The 18,439-nt window shown below is 49.2% G+C and overlaps 1 protein-coding gene across 1 annotated transcript in view; it reads left to right on the forward strand.

Annotated features, from left to right (window-relative positions):
- The window catches only part of DSCAML1 (DS cell adhesion molecule like 1), a 352,214-nt gene that overhangs the window by 266,314 nt on the left and 67,461 nt on the right, over positions 1-18,439 (forward strand). The window contains exons 9-11 of the mRNA XM_007456333.1: positions 5,015-5,293; positions 5,723-5,842; positions 6,721-6,897. Of these exons, the coding sequence (XP_007456395.1) occupies positions 5,015-5,293; positions 5,723-5,842; positions 6,721-6,897 (576 nt within the window). The remainder of the gene's footprint in view (positions 1-5,014; positions 5,294-5,722; positions 5,843-6,720; positions 6,898-18,439) is intronic.

Genomic DNA, 18,439 nt, shown 5'->3' on the forward strand with positions numbered 1-18,439 from the left:
TATTTATTGATTTTGCGGTACGCGGGCCTCTCACTGTTGTGGCCTCTCCCGTTGCGGAGCACAGGCTCCGGACGCACAGGCTCAGCGGCCACGGCTCACGGGCCCAGCCACTCCGCTGCATGTGGGATCTTCCCGGACCGGGGCACGAACCCGTGTCCCCTGCATCAGCAGGCGGACTCTCAACCACTGCGCCACCAGGGAAGCCCTGCAATTTTAAATAGGGTGGTCAGGGAAGGCCTTCCTGAGAAGAGGGGGTTGCATTAAAAAAACTGAAGTGAGTTATTAATATTCCTATAATATTAGACTTGTTACAGCTGGAAAATCAGCGTCAGGCTTTAGAGATTACTTCATCCAACTCCTCCGTTTTGCAGATGAGAAAACTGAGGCTCGGGGGCAGAGACAGGGTGGTGGTGACGAGGCAGGTTGCCCACGTCACTCTTGGATTACAGCGTCTTTCCCCATCTCCGTGCTGCACAAGCAGAGAAGCTCCAGCTTCACACAGCGCCCATCCTCTGCTAAATGGTGCAATAAATTAAAAGGTTCGGTCCCGAAGAGAGATCATGAGAGACACCATAAAGTGTTTATGGGCTGGGCTGGTGGTCAGCATGCCCTCCTCTGTGCAACACCCCCAAACAAGTGGCCGAAACAGCTTTATGGTGGCCAGGGACCACAGGGACTGCCACAACCGCTGTGCCTTCTCAGCCATGCCAGCCTCTGACCTCTCGCCATCACAGCATCTTGCTCTGACCCTGCTTCCCTCACAGCTGACTGAGTTGCCCTCTCACCAAAGATGACTGTGGCCAGAGCAGGGCTTCCAGAGATAAATCCCTTGGTTATGCGGCATCCATGCCCCTTACATTCAGGCCATGTGCTGGGGAGATGCTAGGAGTCATGGGCAGGAGGGGAGTCCTTGTGGACTATCAACCCTGAAGAGGTCCCTTGTCATCACCGCCGTGGAGGTGACCCGAGCCTCAGCTTCTTTCACAGAAGTGGAAATGGACACACACACACTCAACGAGCCCGCGTCCACCTCTGAGCGCAGGGGAGACACCACAGACTCACAGTTCAGAAAGCAGTCCCGTGTCCACATCACGGGGCTCCCCACCCTGCTTCTCAGAGCCTCCCATCACGGACTCCTGCTGGTATTCAGCGAGCCCGTGAAGGAGCCGGGATCCTTAGGCTTTCTTCTCCCTCAAGGCGGTCCTCATATGCTGGAGTTATAGGGTTATCGGAATGCCAGCCTGGAGCCGAGGAATTCTGTGAGCAGCTCGGGCCTCTACCACTCCCACCAAGGAGTTTCTAAGGGGACACTTATCCCAGCACAGAACCACACCTGCCCCATCAACCTGCAGCAGGGCAGAGTGGGGCGGGAAGTAAAGAGCCTTACTCCTTGGACCCCTGGGGGTGATCTGGCCATCTACTTCCAGCAGGGCAGCAGTGCACTAGAGAGCTCTGGCTGGCCTGGGTGAATGCCTAACCGCCCCCCACCCCCCCAGGAGGGAGGTTGGCCGCTCTCTCCTTCCCTGGCCGCTCGAATTGCCATCAGTGTTATTCCTGAAGACCGGAAGGGAATGACAGCCCCTGGTTGGCCTCTGCCTCTTGTCTCAGCCTTTTCCCACACTCTCACTCCATATATTTTGTAAAGCATGTGCATCCTTTAAGCCTCCGTCCAAATGCCACCTCCTCTATGCAGCTGCGCTCACCCGACCAGATGACACCTCTTCTCGTCTCTGAGTTCAGTGTCTGTGTATTCACGTGGTGCTTGTCCAATAAACACTGAGGGAAATGTCTTAACTTCCCGAGCAAATGCTATGCTTCCGGAGGTTCTATGCATATTTTAAGCATGCTTCCACCTTCCCCAGCCCACACGGAGCATAATGCCTTCACAGAGCAGGCATTTCATGAATATTAGATGAATTAGTTAATTAATGAATTAACCTGCCTTAGTAACTTATTCCATTATCTAAATCCCTTCTTACTGAGAGAGACAATCTTTCCCTTGCCTGAGCTAAATCTCCCTGCCTAGTTCCAGTCTCCACTTGCCCTGTCCTCAACGGAAATGGAGCTCTTGGCCATCCATCCCTGGGGCAAGGCCCTCTCCTCTCTAGGCAGAGCCCCCCCCAGTTCCTTGCTTGACCCACACCTTCCCCTCTGCAGGCCCTCATGACTGCCACGAGTCTCCCCATGTCCCTAGGGCTCTTAAAGGAGCCAGCTCTGGTGCTAGCAAGGACCTGAACGTCAGGAAGAACCAAGGGAGAAGCTCCCAGCTCCAAAATTCTGTAGCATAAATACAGCATCTTGAGGAAGAGGGTAGAGCTCCCTCTTTTTCTGGATGAACCCCCATCCTGTGCTCTCCCCACCCCTTGCCCACCTCATAGGGAAACTTCTAAGGTCAACCCAGGAAATGATATCCAGACATATATTTATTCATTTACTCACCTGACAAGCATTTATTGGGCTCCTACAATTTGCCAGGTAAATAAGTCCTAGTTACTGCCCTGTAGGAACTCCCAGACACCCAGGGAAGGTGGTAATGCAAACACATACCTCACTGGCATGTGATGAGCGCCATGATCAAGGTGTGAACCAGGTGTTGTAGGGCTGTGCAGGAGGAGGGCAGCCTTCACAGAGGAGGTGGTACTGGAGCGGGGTCTGAAAGGACGGAGAGGAGTTTCCCATGAGGCCTGCTGGGCTCTAGATTTGGGTCTTTGTGGGAAGGAAGACTGGACCAGAATTGGTTCTGCTAAACCTAAGGAGACAAACTGGCTGACAGATCTGGGTCTCTGTAACAATTCCATCAAAAAGTCCAAGGAGGGCTTCCCTGGTGGCATAGTGGTTGAGAGTCTGCCTGCCAATGCAGGGGACACGGGTTCGTGCCCCGGTCCGGGAAGATCCCACATGCCGCGGAGCGGCTGGGCCCGTGAGCCATGGTCAGTGGGCCTGAGCATCCGGAGCCTGTGCTCCGCAACAGGAGAGGCCACAGCAGTGAGAGGCCCGCGTACAGCAAAGTACCCCAAAAAGGGCGGTGGGAAGATCAGCAGAGCCCAACGAGGAATCCCCGGGAAATCTCAGCAATGAGCATTGGGCCATTACTAGAGTCAGGGTTCCAGAGAAATCTCTCTGGAGATATCCAAGGCCCCACAAACCACTCAGAATACTGGGGGCAAGGCCCCAGCCCAGGGAGTAGCAGCAGCTAGAGTTTGGGGGTGGGGAGATCCAGACAATGACCAGAGCCCCAGAAAACCTGGCTGGACTGAGGACCTGGATTTGGGCCCATGGCAGAGCACACATGGTGGTTATTTTCCACCCTGGGCCCAGCTGTGTTCACCCAGGCCTGGGCTGAATTTCGGAGCTCTGGGTGTTTATGGAAAACCGATGGAGCCCCCATGGCCAGAGTGAAGGGTAAGGTGGGAGGTGACATTGAGAAGCTCAGCTAAGGCCCCTGCTCTCATCCCATAGGGCATGGGGGCAACAGCCCTTCTAAATGTCACTTCCTCTGGACCTAGAACTCTTGACCAGGAGCTTCCCCAGAGATCCAAAGGGCTGCCAAGGGTTTTGCCCTGTCCACACCTATGCACTTCACAGGGGCCGCTTCCTACTGAGCCCTGAAAATCCTTGGGGTGCCTTGGGCATGCATATGATGTCACCTATCCTTTTCCCCTCAGGGCTCACCCTCGCCCCCTGCTGTGTCCACTGTGGGTGGGGAGAGTAGCAAGTTTCCAAGGAGGGGTGGGGCTGGTGCCTGGGAGAAGCCCAGAGGACTGTGGACAGCCTTGTAATTTAATTATTTGACTGCAGAAATGATATCTCATCTACTGGGTGCTCATCCTTGTTAAGCTAATTGTCTCCTTCTCTCTCTTCTCCCCCCACTTGCTGGGGAAGTCACTGTGTCCTAATTGAGTTATCATAAAGATAATGGCTGTTGCTCTAGCCAGAGCTGAGAAAGGAGGATCCCTCTTGCAGAGGCTCAGGCTCCAGACAGGCCCCCCAGGGGCTGAGATGTGGGCAGTAGGAGAGGGGGAGGGCCGAATCTCTGGGGGGTGGGGGCTATGTGGATGACGTTCAGCTGGGTGAGTCTAACCAACTGGTTATCTCGCAGATGACAGGGCTCCCTCTCTGCTCTTTCCTGCTACCCATGGGGAGCTTGTTTATGAGACAAAGGGGTCTCTGGTCTGGGTATGTTTTGGGGCTTTCTCAACAAGGCAACCAGGTAGCATAAGAAAGAGAGCTTGGACTTGGAGAGCAGACAGATCAGGTTTCAAATCCCACAGTCCCCTCTTATGAGCTGGGTGATCTAAGGCAAATGAATTCTCTGCTCTGAACCTCAGTTTTCTCATCTGCATAGTGGGGACAATTAAGCCCATATCACATTATTGGTGGGAGGTGTGTATAAAGGAGCTGAAAACAACCAGTGCTGGGAGCTTCCTCTCGCCCGTCCTAACGCACGAAGACAATGGGGTGGGTGATGAGACCTCTACAGGAGGAGACCAGGCTACAACAGCCTGGCTTTAGATGAGCAGCTGTGGGGTGCACACGAAGGACAGCCTCAGCATCTGAGGCACGTCATCTCTATCCATCCCAGGCCCCCAGGCATCTGGGAGACTCAGCTCTGGGATGAGACAGTGAGCACAGGGGCACCGAGGAATGGCAGGGAAGTCAGGTTAAAAGCTGGGCAGTGTGTCAGCAAGCAGACAGGAGTCAAGAAGCACGAGTCATCACCATTCAAATTCCAGTACAAATCTGAAGGTCCTGATTAGTTCAGGCCAGCCCAGGCCCTGAACAGAGACAGCAGATCCAGGCCTGGGTGGACAGAGGGACGGGAGCCAGGGGACAATGACAGGGCACCCCGGGAGATTCTGCACATATGGGAAAACAGGCACCAGTGCCCACGGAACTCTATTCACAGCCCACCGCAGGGTTGGGAGGAGCCCAAAGGCCAGGCAGGGATGGGCATGCTGCTGGCCAGGCTGGGGAGAGTGGGGGCCTGACAGCAGCACTCCCCTTTCCTTCCCAGTGCCCCCTCTCATCCAGCCCTTCGAATTCCCGCCTGCCTCCATTGGCCAGCTGCTCTACATCCCCTGCGTGGTGTCCTCGGGGGACATGCCCATCCGCATCACCTGGAGGAAAGATGGACAGGTGATCATCTCAGGCTCGGGCGTGACCATCGAGAGCAAGGAATTCATGAGCTCCCTGCAGATCTCCAGCGTCTCCCTCAAGCACAATGGCAACTACACATGCATCGCCAGCAACACAGCGGCCACCGTGAGCAGGGAACGCCAGCTCATCGTGCGCGGTGAGTGAGACGGGCCAGCGAGGTTGGGAGGAGGAAGGGTCCAGCTCTGTCCGCTGCTAAAAACACTCTCTAGATTTCAAGTTTGAATCACGGGCTCAGAGGAAGTTGACTCTGGCAGGGGCCTTAAAGATCAAAAGGTTCAAACCTCTTACTCTCCAGGCCAGGACACGGAGGCCATGAGGGGAGAAGACCCTGGCTCAGTTGGTCACTGGTGAAGTCAGAACTGGCACTCAGAATTCCCAGCCCCCAACCCAAGGCGACTGGCAGACGCTCTCAACATCTTGGGTTTCAGATGTTCAGAGGTGCCTGCTCCCAACTTTATAATGGTCCAGGCCGGGCTAACATTGAATGGAAGGTGCCCAAAGCCCCCAGAAAACCTATCAGAGACCGAGATGATCTGTTCCTCCCCCACCTTCCCTCTTTCTGCAGTGCCCCCTCGATTTGTGGTGCAGCCCAACAACCAGGATGGCATCTATGGCAAGGCTGGTGTGCTCAACTGCTCGGTGGACGGCTACCCCCCACCCAAGGTCATGTGGAAGCATGCCAAGGGTAAGCCCCTGGCCAGCCAGCATCTCTGAGCATGGCCAGGGATGGGATGGGGAGGATACTAATGCGACTTGGCCCTGGTCTCTACACATGACTGCTAGCCCTGGCTTCTGAACTTTAAGGGGACCCCAGGCTATACCTGAACTGGAAGTCATCCTCAGCCACCCCCAAAGGGTCTATGGACCAGGAATGGCTGTCATGCTAATTCCAGATTTCCTCTTGTCCCCATAGATTGACCTCTCCCCTCCCCCCTCCAACCCTAGAACTCAGTATACTCCCCAACTCTCCCCACCCCACCCTAGGGTCCCAGAGTCTCATTGACCCCTGCTTCTCACCAGTCTAACCTATTCTGGGATCTTGGTCCTTCTTGGAGCCCAACTTCATCCCAAGGATGCATTTGGTTTCTGACTAAGGCCTGCGCCAACCTCTTATACTTACTGTGTCCATGGCTGACTCTGGGGCAATGGGAGGAGGTATCCAAAGCCCCCCTTGGAGGATGGCTGGCTTCTTTCCCAGGCCTGACTGCCTACAACCAGGCAACTGCCATTTGAGGGCTCAATCTTCCCTTTGCCTATTGCCAAGTGGCCCAAAGATAACACTTTCTTCCCCTCCAAGGAATTCAGCCCAAAGGAAGCTCAGTGCCAAGATGGGCATTGAGCTGAGGCCCCCCAACTCCATACCTCAGATCCAAGGCGGGGTCAGACTTCTGTGAGGGTCTTTCCTATTTCCCAGGAAACAAGAACTATGTGAGCTCCCAGCACTTTGGGGATGCTTCAAAATGGCCCTAGATCAGCAAGAGAAAGGTATCAGGGCCATTCCTTGAGGCACTCCAACCCTCCCCAGCCTAGACACCAGACCTCCTAACTGCCGCCTCCTTTCAGGGAGCGGGAACCCCCAGCAGTACCACCCAGTGCCCCTCACCGGCCGCATCCAGATCCTGCCCAACAGCTCGCTACTGATCCGCCACGTCCTGGAAGAGGACATCGGCTACTACCTCTGCCAGGCCAGCAACGGCGTGGGCACCGACATCAGCAAGTCCATGTTCCTCACTGTTAAGAGTGAGTCTTGCCCCCGTGCAACCCTCCAAACACCCCCTGATCATAGACCAAGGCCCATCTCTGCACTCACCCTGCCTCCCCATTTGGTTTCCATTGCTCCTTCTGTGAAGGGAAGGCGGGAAGGATTCCTAGACAAAGGTGGGCCTGGGAACCTCTGATGGGGGATTCCAAAGCACTCTCATCTAAAGCAATGGCCTCGCTCTAAATGGCCCCAGCTCACTCCACTCCAGTCATGATAAGCTCGTGATTTGCTGTACCACAGTATCGTACGACAGCCCATTTATTTTGCTGTGTAGGTTGGCAATTCCATCTGAAGAGTCATATCAAACAATTGATTTCTTTCATTTAATCCACACCTGCTAGTGTATAACCTGTTTGTGGCTTAGCAAGAAGGAGACCACGCATGCAATGTAGGAGATAGGCCTATGGGCAGAAATCCTGGGTTCCAATTCCAGATCCGTCTGATGAGCTTCCTGGCTTTGGGCAAGTGACTTCTCGTTTCTAGGTTCCTTTCCTCACCTGTGCTAGGGGTTCATTCCCAGCCCACTCAGCTCCCAAAATCATCGTAAGTAACACAGGAACTGATCATGGAAAGGGGAAGAAACTTTGGAAAAGCCAAGAGGGCAGTAAAACTCACTCTAGCTCAGTACCATATCTCTGGCTTCTAAATGCCCAGACCTAGAGCCGGAATCAGTGGCGTTGAAGTCTAGAATATCCCTGAGTTCTGTTAAGTCACACACAGACATTCCTACTGGACGAGCCTATCCCTTTACGCTCTTAGGGGTCTGTATAGTGAGCCCCCAGGAATCATATCAAGACAGTGTCTGGCCCTTTGTCATGAAACAGACCACGGGCCACGGAGAACAGCAGTTAAGAGCCTGAGTTTTAGCATCTGACCAAGCCAACTGTGAATCTGGGCGCCGTGTGGTGATTACAGTGACCTCTTACGGGTTTCCTTGGCCTCTGTATCTCATTTTCCTGATGTACAAAAGGAGGGTCAAGAGAGCGCCTTACCTGTTATGTTTTGTATCAAGAGTAAGTCAGATGACATGGATAACGCAAGCAGTATGGTAACTGGCACCCAGTAGGCCGTCAGAGATTTAGCCACCAGTTTTGTTTTTAACGGGAGACACTCCAAGGTACGTGTAGGAAAGGCAGCTGAGAGCAACGCCCAGTGTGCGGTCTGCCCAGCGTCTGCCTGGAGTCCCCGCCTTTAAGAATCATAGCTTCTTTATCGCTTGCCAAACCCTCACTCACTCAGCACAAGACGGGGAAGCCCCAGCAATCGATCGATGCTCGGGAAGCTCCAGGCACCGGAATCCCCGCCCTGGGGAGCTCTTCCCTCACACTATCAAAAAGCACTTTGTCCTTAATAAAACCAGGCAATCAATCTACGTCCCTCAGCCGGGGAGATCTTTGCTAATTCTGCCTGCGTGTGGCAAGAGGAAATACTAGGCACCTCCTGGAACTATCGCTGTCCTTGGTATTTGATCCTTATCTCCCCACCGTCAGCAGGAGAAAAGAGCTCAAACTCTCAGGCTTGTTTGTTTGGTTTTCTTTTTTTTTTGGTCTTTGCCTTTTTTCTCTAAGTTAGGGGATTCTACTGGGCAAGCGTGGTGGTGCCTTTGTGGCCCGTGGCTTCTCTGTGGCGCTGAGGTGGATGTGGGTGAAAGGAGACGCAGGGGTCAGGAGGTGGGCTGTGTGCAAGGTGACTCAGCTCACGTCGGCCTGTCCCTGATGTCCTGGGGCGTCCTGGGCAACTCTCTTCTCCCCTCTGGACCTGCATTTTTCGGTGCCATCCTCACTTCACGACCCAGGCAGCAGCTACGAGCACACACCTCGTAAATCCCGGGCAGCCTCACAAACACATGCAGCACCAAGTCACACACTCAGCCACCACTCTCGCAGTAGCGTACACCTCTGCCCCTCTTCCCAAGGGATGATGGGAGTTCCGTACTACTTGTCCTCACTTGTGGGCAGCATCTGGACCTTGTTCCTTCCGTCTTCCCCCTTGTCCTCATTCCACCCACCTTGTCACTTTGCTCTGCTTCCTTCCATAGTGAGGCACAGGCGCACGCCTTCCCTTCATCTGCTCTGTCTCACAAACACCTCCGGCTCGTATTCTCCCACTCGCCGCGCCTCCCTCATCGGCTGCCTGTGACACAGTCTCTCTGAGCTGCTCACGTAGCATCCCCCCTCACACGGCCCTCCGCCACAGGTTGCTTTCCAGCTGGGCCCCTCTGCACACCCAGGGTCTCCAAACCCTCACCCACGTGTGCCCCCTCGGATGACCCTTTCCTTGCACAGCTTTCTCTGTCACAAACGCCTCCTTCCATTCCAGCCCCGCTCTCCCCAGTGACCTGCCAGCCATGCTAGAGGCCCCTGTGCCGCCCCAAATGCCAGCAGGAGAGGAGGAGGAATTTGAGGCCTGAGGGCAGTCGGTGTGGAGCACTGAGCACGCACGGCTGGGGCCTCTGCCTGGGGTTGGAGAGTCTGACTGCTTTTCAGTACCAGCCTGAATCATTCCACCCAGCATCTGGCTGCCAGAAGGGGCTCCTGTGACAATGGGACAGTTTGGTGACGGGGGTGGGGGTGGGGGGGGCGTGGTCCTGACTTTCTTTGGGAACTTCCATCCCGCTTTCTGCTGCTTTTCTGGGGGCACACTGCTTCAGGTAACCCACCCTCAGCTCCTCCTCTAGGACATCCTTCCCCCTGCCTGCTCTGCCCTTTTCCTCCTTCATTCTCCCTCTACCTCTCCCACCTCCCCCAGGTAGGCGCAGGTAGATAGGGAAGGACCCACAGGACCTGGGCCCATGGGTCACAGATGGGCTGGCCAGGGCTAAGCCCTTCCTGGTCAGCCCTCAGTCCATCCCAGACAGCCCACACCACCAGCACTCCCCCCGCCCCCGCCACCCGCAAGGCCAGCTACAGAAAGACCTGCCATTTACAGAGCCAACTGCACGGCTTTCCTTGATGCCCCTAACACACTCAGGAAAACGTTGACCCTATACGGCTCCACCTTGTCAGACCTCACACTTGTGTGACCTCTCAGAAGGCAAACTGACCTTAATCCCCGCTTTAGCCAAGTAGAAGTAAGAGAGTAAATGTATCAAAGGGATATACATCATCAAAAGCATTCAGGTGTCAAATTGGACATTTGTGGTTGCCCTCTGTTGGGAACCATTGACCCTGACAGTTTCCAGTGATAACAGTTGCTCACTGGGCACTCACTAAATAGTCCATAAAACTCTGTGGATTAGAGCACAGACTTCAGAACCAGAGAGACCTGGGTTCAAATCCCAGCTCTGCCACTTGATAGCTGTGGGATCTTGGACAGCAATCTCTGTAGGCCCCAATTTCCTCCTCTGTAAGTCTGGAAATATAATGCTATTTACTCATTGCTAAGATTCAAGTGAGACACGCACTTACAGCAATTAACACAGTACCTGGCACCAAATACACATTTCAATAATCATTAGCAATCATTAGTTTTAGGTGCTGAAAATCTAGTGCTGGATAAAATGGAGTCGCTCTTCTCAGGACATTGAGGATCTTGAAGAGGAGATAGACATATACCCAAAATTACTATAATACACAAAGTGATAAGTCCCTTAAAAAGCCACGAACAGTGTGACACAGAGAGAATCAGGGGTGGAGTAATCAGTTTTAATTTGCAGGGCCAACAAGGGAAAGCCAAGAAAAGCTCCACAAAAGCAACAGTCACCAAGTAGGACTTGAAGGATGACAAGGATTCTGACAAGAACCAATAGAAGCAAAGGTCATTCCATTCCAGGATGAGGACAAAGTATGGCAAGAGCATGGAGGCAGGCAAGGCCATGCGTGTCATCAGATGAAGGGGGAACTTAGCGTGTCTGGTGGAGAATGAAGGGAGGATGGACAGGGAGAATACATGTGAGGTGCTTATGGGTTTTGGAAGTGAAACGTTTTCTTTTCATGCAGTGTTGACTCTCAATATCAGGCACCAAACCAGAGCTCCGGAAGCCCAGGGGTCTGACGGCGGTTGGGATTCCAGAGGTGGTTCTTGGAGAATTGCTTTCCTCGAGGCCCCAGATTTCTAAGAGTTCGTTAAAGGGAGCAAAAGTCTTCCCTAGCCCCTGGACACCCGTGTTGGCAACCATCCAGTCCCCATGGGTCCCCACTCCTCCCTGACCCCGAGAGCGTGGGTGGTGCTGAGCCCGTGAGGGCCTGAGCACACAGCCCAGCCTCACCACTGTCACAGCATAGCGCTCAGCACTTGACAATTTACAAAGCCCATACCTTGCCTGTGAGGTTGGTGGGCAATAGCTCCTTCTAAGGGAAGGGAAGGTGCTGGATCAAGCTCATTGGGGGATATCGGCCCAGCTGGGACAGGAGCTTGCCTCTGTCTACTCACGGTTTGGTAGAGAGAGCACAAGGCAAGAGAGAGAAGACTGGTTTCTGGTCCCGACTCCGACTCACTGGCTCCGTATCTGCGAGCCATTCCTTCCCTTCTCTGGGCCTCAGTTTCCCCATCTGTACAATAAGAGGGCTGGACTAGAATCTAGTCATAGCTGAACCAAAGGTCCCTGCCAGCTCAGACAATCTATGATTCTAGCTGTGTGCATGGTCCTTTCAGGATACCAGACCACCTCCCAGAACTTGGTTGAAAAATAAATGTAATTAACAGAAGAAAACACTACAGCCACAGAGCTACCTTTTATCTCCCTGTTACAAAGTAAAATTTAAATAAAAGAGAGATGATGACCAAAAGGGGAAAGAGGCCATCCGTCCTCCAACTGACACATGGGGGAAAAAATAAAGCATCTTCAAAGAGAATGCTTCACCGAGAGGCAGGTACAAAGAAAGGCTGCTTAGTCCGGGTTGCAAGGGGCTGGCTGTGTTTTTTGGTTTTTTGTGTTTCTTGAGGTTTTTGGGGTTTTTTTTTAATATTTGAATTTTATTTTATTTTTTTTATGTACAGCAGGTTCTTATTAGTTATCTATTTTATACATATCAGTGTATACATGTCAATCCCAATCTCCCAATTCATCCCACCACCACCCGCCCCCAACCCCGCCACTTACCCCCTTGGTGTCCATATGTTTGTTCTCTACATCTCTGTCTCGATTTCCACCCTGCAAACCAGTTCATCTCTACCATTTTTCTAGGTTCCACATATATGCGTTAGTATACGATATTTGTTTTTCTCTTTCTGACTTACTTCACTCTGTGTGACAGTCTCTAGATCCATCCACGTCTCTACAAATGACCCAATTTCGTTCCTTTTTATGGCTGAGTAATATTCCATTGTATATATGTACCACATCTTCTTTATCCATTCGTCTGTCAATGGGCATTTAGGTTGCTTCCATGACCTGGCTACTGTAAATAGTGCTGCAATGAACATTGGGGTGCATGTGTCTTTTTGAATTATGGTTTTCTCTGGGTATATGCCCAGTAGTGGGATTGCTGGGTCATATGGTAATTCTATTTTTAGTTTTTTAAGGAACCTCCATACTGTTCTCCATAGTGGCTGTATCAACTTACATTCCCACCAACAGTGCAGGAGGGTTCCCTTTTCTCCACACCCTCTCCGGCATTTGTTGTCTGTAAATTTTCTGCTGATGCCCATTCTAACTGGTGTGAGGTGATACCTCACTGTAGTTTTGATTTGCATTTCTCTAATTATTAGTGATGTTGAGCAGCTTTTCATGTGCTTCTTGGCCACCTGTATGTCTTCTTTGGAGAAATGCCTATTTAGGTCCTCTACCCATTTTTGGATTGGGTTGTTTGTTTTTTTAATATTGAGCTGCATGGGCTGTTTATATATTTTGGAGATTAATCCTTTGCCCGTTGATTAGCTTGCAAATATTTTCTCCCATTCTGAGGGTTGTCTTTTTGTCTTGTTTGTAGTTTCCTTTGCTTTGCAAAAGCTTTTAAGTTTCATTAGGTCCCATTTGTTTATTTTTGTTTTTATTTCCATTACTCTGGGAGGTGGATCAAAAAAGATCTTGCTGTGATTTATGTCAAAGAGTGTTCTTCCTATGTTTTCCTCTAAGAGTTTTATAGTGTCCGGTCTTACATTTAGGTCTCTAATCCATTTTGAGTTTATTTTTGTGTATGGTGTTAGGGAGTGTTCTAATTTCATTCTTTTACATGTAGCTGTCCAGTTTTCCCAGCACCACTTATTGAAGAGACTGTCTTTTCTCCATTGTATATCCTTGCCTCCTTTGTCATAGATTAGTTGACCATAGGTGCGTAGGTTTAACTCTGGGCTTTCTATCGTGTTCCATTGATCTGTATGTCTGTTTTAGTGCCAGTACAATATTCTCTTGATTACTGCAGCCTTGTAGTATAGTCTGAAGTCAGGGAGTCTGATTCTTCCAGCTCTGTTTTTTTCCCTCAAGACTGCATTGGGTATTCGGGGTCTTTTGTGTCTCCATACAAATTTTAAGATTTTTTGTTCTAGTTCTGTGACAAATGCCACTGGTGATTTGATAGGGATTGCACTGAATCTGTAGATTGCTTTGGGTAGTAGAGTCATTTTCACAATATTGACTCTTCTAATCTAAGAACATGGTATACCTCTCCATCTGTTTTTGTCATCTTTGATTTCTTTCATCAGCGTCTTATAGTTTTCTGAGTGCAGGTCTTTTACCTCCTTAGGTAGGTTTATTCCTAGGTATTTTATTCTTTTTGTTGCCATGGTGAATGGGATTATTTCCTTAATTTCTCTTTCTGATCTTTCGTTGTTAGTGTATAGAAATGCAAGAGATTTCTGTGCATTAATTTTGTATCCTGCTACTTTACCAGATTCATTGATTAGCTCTAGTAGTTTTCTGGTAGTGTCTTTAGGATTCTCTGTGTAGAGTATCATGTCATCGGCAAACACTGACAGTTTTACTTCTTCCTTTCCAATTTGTGTTCCTCTTATTTCTTTTTCTTCTCTGATTGCTGTGGCTAGGACTTCCAAAACTATGTTGAATAATAGTGGTGAGAGTGGACAGCCTTGTCTTGTTCCTGATCTTAGAGGAAATGCTTTCAGTTTTTCACCATTGAGAATGATGTTTGCTGTGGGTTTGTCCTATATGGCCTTTATTATGTTGAGGTAGGTCCCCTCTATGCCCACTTTCTGGAAAGTTTTTTATCATAAATGGGTGTTGAATTTTGTCAAAAGCTTTTTCTGCATCTATTGAGATGATCAGATGGTTTCTATTCCTCAATTTTTTAATATGGTGTATCACATTGATTGATTTGTGTATATTGAAGAATCCTTGCATCCCTGGGATAAATCCCACTTGGATCATGTTGTATGATCCTTTTAATGTGTTGTTCGATTCTGTTTGCTAGTATTTTCTTGAGGATTTTTGCATCTACATTCACCAGTGATAATAATCTGTAACTTTATTTTTTTGTAGTATCTTTGTCTGGTTTTAGTATCAGGGTGATGGTGGCCTCACAGAATGAGTTTGGGAGTGTTCCTTCCTCTGCAGTTTTCTGGAAGAGTTTGAGAAGGATGGGTGTTAGCTCTTCTCTAAATGTTTGATAAAATTCACCTCTGAAGCCATCTGGTCCTGGACTTTTGTTTGTTGGAAGATTTTTAATCACAGTTTCAATTTCATTCCTTGTGATTGGTCTGTTCATGTTTTCTGTTTCTTCCTGGTTCAGCCTTGGAAGGTTATACCTTGCTAAGAATTTGTCCATTTCTTCCAGCTTGTCCATTTTATTGGCATAGAGTTGCTTGTAGTAGTCTCTTAGGATGCTTTGTATTTCTGCAGTGTCTGTTGTAACTTCTCTGTCTTCATTTCTAATTTTATTGATTTGAATCCTCTCCCCCTTTTTCTTGATGTGTCTGGCTAATGGTTTATCAATTTTGTTTACCTTCTCAAAGAACCAGCTTTTAGTTTTATTGATCTTTGCTATTGTTTCTATTTCATTTATTTCTGCTCTGATCTTGATGATTTCTTTCCTTCTGTTAACTTTGGGTTTTGTTTCTTCTTCTTTCTCTAGTGCCTTTAGGTGTAAGGTTAGATTGTTTACTTGAGATTTTTCTTGTTTCTTGAGGCAGGCTTGTATAGCTATAAACTTCCTTCTTAGGACTGCTTTTGCTGCATCCCATAGGTTTTGGATCGTCGTGTTTTCATTGTCATTTGTCTCTAGGTATTTTTTTATTTCCTCGGTGATCGCTTGGTTATTTAGTAACGTATTGTTTGGCCTCCATGTATTTGTGTTTCTTACGCTTTTTTCCCTATAATTGATTTCTAATCTCATAGCGTTGTGGTAGGAAAAGATGCTTGATATGATTTTATTTTTCTTAAATTTACCGAGACTTGATTTGTGACCCAAGATGTGATCTATCCTGGAGAATGTTCCATGTAAGAAGTGTGAGAAGAAAGTGTAATCTGCTGTTTTTGGATAGAATATCCTGTAAATATCAATTAAATCTATCTGGTGTATTGTGTCATTTAAAGCTTGTGTTTCCTTATTAATTTTCTGTCTGGATGATCTGTCCATTGATGTGAGTGAGGTGTTAAAGTTCCCCACTATTTTTGTGTTACTGTTGATTTCCTCTTTTATAGCTGTTAGCAGTTGCCTTATGTATTGAGGTGCTCCATGTTGGGTGCATATATATTTATAATTGTTATATCTTCTTCTTGGATTGATCCCTTGATCATTATGTAGTGTCCTTCCTTGTCTCTTGTAACATTCTTTATTTTAAAGTCTATTTTATCTGATATGAGAATTGCTACTCCAGCTTTCTTTTGGTTTCCATTTGCATGGAATATCTTTTTCCATTCCCCTCACTTTCAGTCTGTATGTGTCCCTAGGTCTGAAGTGGGTCTCTTGTAGACAGCATATATACGGGTCTTATTTTTGTATCCATTCAGCATGACTGTGTCTTTTGGTTGGAGCATTTAATCCATTCACGTTTAAAGTAATTATCGATATGTATGTTCCTATTACCATTTTCTTAATTGTTATGGGTTTGTTTTGTAGATCCTTTTCTTCTCTTGTGTTTCCCACTTAGAGAAGTTCCTTTAGCATTTGTTGTAGAGCTGGTTTGGGAGTGCTGAATTCTCCTGGCTTTTGCTTGTCTGTAATGCTTTTGATTTCTCCGTCAAATCTGAATGAGATCCTTGCTGGGTAGAGTAATCTTGGTTGTAGGTTCTTCCCTTTCGTCACTTTAAATATATCGTGTCACTCCCTTCTGGCCTGTAGAGTTTCTGCTGAGAAATCAGCTGTTAACCTTATGGGAGTTCCCTTGTATGTTATTTGTCGTTTTTCCCTTGTTGCTTTCAATGATTTTTCTATGTTTTAATTTTTGTCAATTTGTTTAATACGTGTCTTGGTGTGTTTCTCCTTGGATTTATCCTGCCTGGGACTCTGTGCTTCCTGGACTTGGGTGGCTATTTCCTTTCCCATGTTAGGGAAGTTTTCGACTATAATCTCTTCAAATATTTTCTCGGGTCCTTTCTCTCTCTCTTCTCCTTCTGGGACCACTATAATGTGAATGTTGTTGTATTTAATGTTGTCCCAGAGGTCTCTTGGGCTGTCTTCATTTCTTTTTATTCTTTTTTCTTTATTCTGTTCTGTGGCAGTGATTTCCACCATTCTGTCTTCCAGGTCACTTATCCGTTCTTCTACCTCAGTTATTCTGCTATTGATTCCTTCTAGCGTATTTTTCATTTCAGTTATTGTATTGTTCATCTCTGTTTGTTTGTTCTTTAATTCTTCTAGGTCTTTGTTAAACATTTCTTGCATCTTCTCAATCTTCGCCTCCATTCTTTCTCCAAGGTCCTGGATCATCTTCACTATCATTATTCTGAATTCTTTTTCTGGAATGTTGCCTATCTCCACTTCATTTAGTTGTTTTTCTGTGGTTTTATCTTGTTCCTTCATCTGGTACAAAGTCCTCTGCCTTTTCATTTTGTCTATGTTTCTGTAAATGTGGTTTTCCTTCCACAGGCTGTAGAACTGTAGTTCTTCTTGCTTCTGCTGTCTGCCCTCTGGTGGATGAGGCTCTCTTGCTGGCTGTGTCTTGATGCCCCTACTGCGCAGGACTCGGCAGCCCCCTTGTGCTGCAGGTTACCTGATTAGATAGGTCCTACTGCATCCTCCAGACTCCCCTCCTCTCTGTGAAAGCTCCAGTGATGGGGCCAAGGCAAAGCCCTTGGCCAGTTAAACCCATAAGGGCTCTTTGTTTGGTCTGAGTTTTGATTTGTTTGTTTAGCAAAATGTCAGACCAATTAAAGCCAGATCCAAGAGCCCTCCAGAACGCACAGGCAACTGCAGAGTCACAGATTCAGGAGGGAGGAGAGGAGGAGCCGAGTGGGGAAGGGGGGGTCCACCCTGGTGGAAGGAAGCCCCGGGCCTGAGTAGACCAGGTCACCCCCCAGTGGTTGACCACTGGTGCAGAGATCAGGATGCAAAACCTTGGAAAGATAACCGTGTATCCGATGACCTGAGGTGGTCCTAATTTCAAATTTGCCCAAAGGAATCTCCTCCTTGTCAGGCAGAAGCAGCACCTCCCTTAGGCCTGGTGACTGGGGCTCCTGCTCTAGAGGGCCTCTTCTGCCCTCCTCAGCCCCCACCCTTCCCACAGGGCGAGGAGTCTCCAGCCAAAGGAGATGGCCCCCCCAGAGCCCACAGCTCCCTTTCTAGACAGGGCTGGATGCATCCTGTCACCAGGCCAGGCTCCCTCCTGCAACCCCCACTGAGCCCTGGCCAGGAGGTCAAGCCATGGGCCAGCTTGGGCTCCCCCGCCCTATGTAGGACCCAGGGAGGCCAAAATGAGTAGAAGGCTTAGGGAGCAGGAAGACCTTGACCAGGGAGATGAGAGTCCTGATCTCTTGTCCCCCACCTCCCCCACTGCTTCTGGGTGAACTGGGGTCAGTCACTCCCTCTCCCTGGGACTCAGTCTGCTCCTGTGCTCAGAGGAGTCACGATTCTTCTCTCCCTCTCCCTCAGCCCCCAAGGCATTAACAGAGCTCAACGAGTGGGTGACATTTGCTGTGCCAGTGCAGACCTGGCAGGGAGTGTGATCACAGTTCCAGAGCCTGTCTTTCAGGAGCTGGGGCCTTTAGTGTTTTAGGGCTTTATTTAAAAAAGCAAGTCTAAATCAGAGAAACATGGGAGATCATACTGACCTCCAAAGGCAAACAGTATCATTGGAGCAAGTTACGTCACATCCAAACCCACCCCCAAAGGGACCTTTGTACAAAGGTTTTAAGGTAGGAAAAAAAGGTCTCCATGTGAAACAACCCCCCAACCCAGTCCCACACCCTCACATCATCACAGCAAGCCAGGTCCCCTGACAGCAGGAGAGATTTTAGTGAAGGGACAGGAATGAACCTGCCTGTGCAACCTCCATTCCCAGTTTGAAAGCTCCTGTCCCACGCCCTCATCTGGGCCCTTATGTCCTTCTTAGAGGCTTTGCGCAGTGGTGGCACAAAGCACATCACCACCACTCCACCATCACCCTTGCAGTCAGTCCCCATGACCGTGAGCATGGCAGACCTTCCAGATGGATCTGGGCTCTAAGGAGTCATCTGAGGCTTTCCCT

This window comes from Lipotes vexillifer, unplaced genomic scaffold, assembly GCF_000442215.2.
Source record: "Lipotes vexillifer unplaced genomic scaffold, Lipotes_vexillifer_v1.1 scaffold753, whole genome shotgun sequence".
Lineage (NCBI taxonomy): Eukaryota > Metazoa > Chordata > Mammalia > Artiodactyla > Lipotidae > Lipotes > Lipotes vexillifer.